Source organism: Leuciscus leuciscus (assembly GCF_965113295.1).
Source record: "Leuciscus leuciscus genome assembly, contig: SUPER_11_unloc_4, whole genome shotgun sequence".
Classification (NCBI taxonomy): Eukaryota; Metazoa; Chordata; class Actinopteri; order Cypriniformes; family Leuciscidae; genus Leuciscus; species Leuciscus leuciscus.
The window spans coordinates 173,583-179,582 of NW_028118543.1; the positions used below are offsets into that span (position 1 = coordinate 173,583).

Genomic DNA, 6,000 nt, shown 5'->3' on the forward strand with positions numbered 1-6,000 from the left:
CTTGAAGACAGATAGAGCTAATTGACATGTTTTTGTAGTTGGACTGAGGAACTGACCGCCAAACAAGTTCTCGGCGTGACATTAGGACACACATCTTTTGTTGTTTAATATTCTTGCATTACACCACCAGACTAAAATATGTAAATACTTTGTACTTACGCACCTAATCAGATTATTTGTATTACAAATATGCTATATCATCATTGCTAATGGAATGTCATAATAAATAAGGTCTTGCAAAGTTAACTGTTTAACAGATTTTGACATGCCTAATTGTTAAACAGAGTAAACGAGATGCATGATGCAAAGATTTTTGCACTTTTGTAGAAATGCAGAAACAGCAATATTACAAAAGACATCCATGTCCATTGTCCATATATAACATGCATATATGTACATATATAACATCAAACATGGCGCATCCTCCAATCAGATCATCCATTAGGAAGTGTGATTACAATGTCATAAACAATATTTTTGGTTCAAATGATGCTGAAATTCATGATTTTTTTTTTTTCATTCGACCCTGAGTTAGGAAGAACAGCTGACCCTCAGCTGCTGAGCCCAGGATGGAGGTTTACTGGCATATCCGGCTCTCTCAGCCTCTTCCTGCTCCATAAATGGCTCCATTAAAGTCTTCTGCAACAGTGTCACCTAGAAATACATCAAACATACTGTCAACAAGCCATAATGGTCTGTCTGAAGATGTTACATTGTATGTATAATTGTCAAGTCTTCATTTCACAGTTATATATTAAAGCAAACACTCTAAGATATATGATAAGCATGATCATGACAGTATATTAGTTTGACATCACATGTAATAATAATACCTCTGAAAAGTCATTTTTCTCTGCTTTTCTGACAGCAGATTCAGCCATCCAGTTCCTCAACACATACCGTGGGTTTACTCCTGAACAATAGAAAAATTACTAATAACATTAAATACAACATAACACATCGTAAAAAAACACACACTACCGTTTAAACATTTACGGTCAGTAAGGCTTTTTAAAAAAAAAAGAAATTAATAATATTATTCAGCAAGGATGCATAAAAAGGGACAATAAAGACATTTATAATATTACAAAAGATTCAAATAAACGCTGTTCTTTTGAACTTTATATTAATCAAAACATGTATCAGGGTTTCCTCAGAAATATTAAGCAGCTCAACTGTTTTCAAATGTTTCTTGAGCAGCAAATCATCATATTAGAATGATTTCTGAAGGATCATGTGACACTGAAGACTGGAGAAATGATCACAGGAATAAAGTACATTCAACTGAACAAATATATTAATTACACAAATACTGTATATTCAAATAGAATAATTTATTTTATATTGTAATAATATCTCATAGTATAATAATATATTATAGTATTACAAAATTACTGTTTTTATTGTATTTTTGATTAAATAAATGCAGCCTTCGTGAGTATAAGAAACTTCTTTCAAAAACAAATCTTACCAATCATGAACATTTCAGCGGTAGTGTTACTGTAACAATATATAAACACATAATATATAACACTGCATCATATAACATATACAAAAACACACCTTGCATTCTGTGCTGCCGTTCTTCATCTGAGTCACTCATTATCCTGTAGAAGACGATTAACACATCAAGTGATGTTCATTTTTAATCCTCTAAAGAGTTTGAGTTTACATTACAGCAACATTACCTTGACAGACGCTGTAAATACAGCTGAACCCAGTCTCTGAAATGCTTGTGTGATGAGAGGTCTAAAAGAGCCCACAAAGACTGTCAAGAGAGACACAGTCACAGTTAATGGACTGAAATCATGATTATGGATATTGCGGCTGCTGTGGGAGTGAATGGAGAGGAAACGTACCGGAGCAAAGGATCCCTTCTGAAGCCGGGACAGGGTCACTTCACTCAGCTGTCTGAAAGTCATAGTGAAGTCTGCTCCAGTGTCCTCCATTAGCTCAACACATCACACATCATACAACATTATATGGGTCATTCTCAGGAAATGCTGCCATTTGTGTGATCTACTACTGATACCATACTGGACTTAACTATTTCTGACAGTTTGGCTGTTAAATATATAATTCAAAAAAAAAAAACTATCTAATTAAAAAAGTTTATAATGAAAGTGTGTGTGTGTGTGTGTATATATACACTACTGGTCAAAAGTTTTAGATCTGTAAGATTTTTTATGTTTTTAAAAGAAGTCTCTTCTGTTTACCAAGGCTGCATTTATTTGATAAAAAAACAATTAAAAAAATTAAAAAACAGTAATATTGTGAAATATTATGACAATTTAAAAAAACTGTTTTCAATTTTAATATATTTTAAAATGTAATTTATTCCTCAGATGATAGCTGAATTTTCAGCATCATTTCTCCAGTCTTCAGTGTCACATGATCCTTCAGAAATCATTTTAATATGCTGATTTTATGCTCAAAAAACATTCATTATTATTTTCAATGTTGAAAACAGTTGTGTACAATTATTAATTTTTTTTCTTTGATGAATAGAAAGTTCAAAAGAACTTTACTGTATATTCACATAGAAAACAGCTGTTTTAAATTGTAATAATATATCACAATATTTTTTAATCAAATAAATGCAGCCTTGGTGAGCAGAAGATACTTCTTTTAAAAACATAAAAAAACTTACCGATCTAAAACTTTTGACTGGTAGTGTGTGTGTGTGTGTGTCTTACTGATTCCTTACTTTTTTTATAAAAAATAAAATAAAAAAATTGTCACAAATGACACCATGTCCTGAGAATGGCCAAATAACTTTATCACATGAATTAATTATAGTACAATTAGAGAAAAAAACAATCCAGCTAATATTTACCTTTAGAAGAAATGCAATCACATATGAATCCTTTTCTTCATTTCCCAGAAAGCCCAACTTTGCTTTGAACAGCTCTATGAAATCTACAACAGAAACAGTAAAGTGAGATCAGGAACGACTCAGAGAGGAATACAGTGATCTATATTGTCTAATGACAGGCTCACCTTTGATGGTAGATTTGTGGATACTCTCTCAATATTTGCTGAGATCTGAAGTAAATGAATTGACACGAATCACCCTTATTTATTCCAGACCAATACCAACAGAAAATAAAAGGATCTCTTACTGTGAAAGCTGATCTGAGGTCAGCAGTGGTTTCAGAGCTTCTAGAAGTTTCTGTAGATTGAACAGGCCAACATTAGCCTGAGCTCCTATACTGTACCGGCCCTCGTCATCAGACGTGTTGGGGACAAAATCTATACAGAGGAAACAATGCTGGAGCAATAACACACATTTAACAATACAAATATTATATGTTATTATTATGGCTGTCTGTTTCACTTTAACTTATTAGAATATAATAAAGTAAAATAAAACAAGTAATGGATTAAAAAAATGATGCAATTAATCATGCCCCTCAACCCATACTGTAAGTATATACAAAATTTATAGTAGATCTAAAGTAGCTTACTATTCATACAATTTACCACTTTTGCAGTATTGTATATATGTATATATGTATGCGTGTGTGTGTTCTCGTATATGGTTTAGGAGGACACAAATGTGTATAATGACAACGTAAACATCTTCACACTTCCTGTGTCCTCATAGGTTTAGGGGTAGGGTTAATATACAGAGTCCCTGTGTCTGTGTGTCTCTGTGTGTCTGTGTCTCTGTGTCTCTGTGTGTGTGTGTGTGTGTGTGTGTGTGTGTGTGTGTGTGTGTGTGTGTGTGTGTGTGTGTGTGTGTGTGTGTGTGTGTGTGTGTGTGTGTGTGTGTGTGTGTGTGTGTGTGTGTGTGTGTGTGTGTGTGTGTGTGTGTGTGTGTGTGTGTGTGTGTGTGTGTGTGTAATGTGTGTAATGTGTGTGTGTGTGTGTGTGTGAAATGTTATATGACAAAAAAGCTTAAAAACTAAACGTATAGGAAGATGATTGCTAAAATTATGAAAGTTTAAGTTAGACAAAGAAACATACTTGGGTCATATGATTCCATAAATCCAAATGGGCCATAATCAAAAGTGATAGAAAGCAGACTGAAGTTATCTGTGTTACAGACTCCTGTGTGAAGATGCAGATCATGATGTTGTGCATTTTGTGTATTAAGCTCGATCTATAATGATAAATCTATGTGATAACTAAACAAGTAAAGCAGAGTGAACTAACCATGAGCAAAACCAACCGACATCCAGTGGGCGATTAAATGTGCCGTTTCATTCAGCACTCGAGAGAAAAACACCTTCACACAACATGAAAACCATTCAAATATAGTGAGACTGATCAGACAATATAAAATAATCTTGTATTACAGCTAAACAGCAGAGAGACACAGATACTCACCACATACTTGTCAGGGTCATTTGTTGCTATAGATTTAAAATGCTCTTTAATTACAAAGTCCAACAATGTCCTGAAAATAAAAAATAAAAATAAATTAAAAAGCAAATAAGAGTGAGAAAAAAAAAAAATATTATCTCCCAAGTAAAAGTTAATATACCGTAGGACATCTAACTCTCCAGTTCTAGTTAATATCTCCAGTGAACCGATACGAAACCAGGACTTGGCCAGACGCAGAACAACCGCTCCTGATAGATACAGAGAACAATCACATAAAGCTGAGGAGGATAAAGAACTTAGTTACTCGATTTTTCCAAATCTGATCGTATTTTACCTCTTTCTTTTATGACACTGCCATTATAAAACGGATCCCTCCAAACAGGTTCCTCACTCACAACCAGACTGACAAACAATAAAGGCAAAAAAATGGAAAAAGTATAAATAAAAATAAAAATAATATTCAACACCAAACATTTGAATATGATAAATCCATATATTACTCTTCTTGTGCATGTCCATTCATATATATTGTGCATATATATGTGTGTGTGTGTGTGTGTGTGTGTGTGTGTGTGTGTGTGTGTGTGTGTGTGTGTACCTGAGGGCTCTGCTGGTACGTGTGTGTGTGTGTGTGTGTGTGTGTGTGTGTGTGTGTGTGTGTGTGTGTGTGTGTGTGTGTGTGTGTGTGTGTGTACCTGAGGGCTCTGCTGGTACGTGTGTGTGTGTGTGTGTGTGTGTGTGTGTGTGTGTGTGTGTGTGTGTGTACCTGAGGGCTTCACTGCACAGGAACTCCCTCACAGAGGAGCGAATCACAGCCCGTCCATCACCAGACCTGCACACAAAACATCATGTACAGTAAACAGCATAACCATTACACTCCTGCCAGACAGAGAATCACACACTATGAGTCATAATGTAAGATCATTTACAACTAAATATATCTCAGAATTACTTAAAAAGCATATCAAAAATATTGAGCAGCAGAAACTGATATTCACCTTGAGTACGGTGTCTTTCCTGAGCCTTTCAACTGGACTTCCCATCTTTCACCCTTTCTGGATAAAAGAGAGATTGTATACCGCTCTAACGGTTAACACTTGTCAGTTCTAAACTGAGAGATGTCATTGTTCAGACGCATGTTTAAGCATTAAGTGAGAATTAGATTTTAAAAATGCCAGAATCATCTATTTGCTGAAAAACCAGTAAGTATAGATCAAACTTTCCATTCTTTAATCTTAAACAACATTATGGGAAAGTTGACATGCATTACAACAGAAAAGTCACATCTGACAATAACAACTGATGATTTGTGTTGAACGCTGATGGAAAAGGATGATTTTACCTGTTTGTGTATTCACCCAACAAATGTGCTCTTCCATCCCCCAGCTGTCCGGCCCAATAACCAAACTATAATAATAATAACACATGGTTGACATGTTTGCTCTGGTTGTCTTACGCCATCGCTGTCGGGTTTGAAGTGACGGTCAGTTTTACCTGATGGCCCCCCGTATCTGTGTGCCAGTGGAACAGAGCCAGGAAACAGTTTCCCACCACTGACACAACGGACAAACTCTTCATTCTGAATCACAGACTCATTCAGATCCAAAATATTCCTCAACACATCCTGAAATACACAAAAGAGCCTGAATATATGCAGAAACAACATTTACA

At 35.0% G+C, this 6,000-nt stretch overlaps 1 protein-coding gene and 2 long non-coding RNA genes across 3 annotated transcripts; all 3 read right to left on the reverse strand.

The window, feature by feature from the left end:
- Nucleotides 1-81: 81 nt before the first annotated feature.
- LOC309510182 (protein adenylyltransferase SelO-like) lies at nucleotides 82-2,062 on the reverse strand. The gene is made up of 5 exons (XM_082191237.1): nucleotides 1,860-2,062; nucleotides 1,689-1,768; nucleotides 1,564-1,607; nucleotides 834-913; nucleotides 82-654 (listed from the first exon to the last, which is right to left on the reverse strand). Exons 1-5 carry the CDS (start codon nucleotides 1,947-1,949, stop codon nucleotides 532-534), a joined length of 417 nt encoding a protein of 138 aa, XP_082047363.1. The 5' UTR covers nucleotides 1,950-2,062; the 3' UTR covers nucleotides 82-531.
- An 871-nt stretch (nucleotides 2,063-2,933) lies between these two features.
- LOC309510191 lies at nucleotides 2,934-4,397 on the reverse strand. The gene is made up of 3 exons (XR_014210248.1): nucleotides 4,159-4,397; nucleotides 3,970-4,053; nucleotides 2,934-3,252 (listed from the first exon to the last, which is right to left on the reverse strand). It is a non-coding gene; the product is annotated as an uncharacterized lncRNA (long non-coding RNA).
- A 94-nt stretch (nucleotides 4,398-4,491) lies between these two features.
- Nucleotides 4,492-6,000, reverse strand: LOC309510198. The gene is made up of 3 exons (XR_014210256.1): nucleotides 5,672-6,000; nucleotides 5,328-5,384; nucleotides 4,492-5,161 (listed from the first exon to the last, which is right to left on the reverse strand). It is a non-coding gene; the product is annotated as an uncharacterized lncRNA (long non-coding RNA).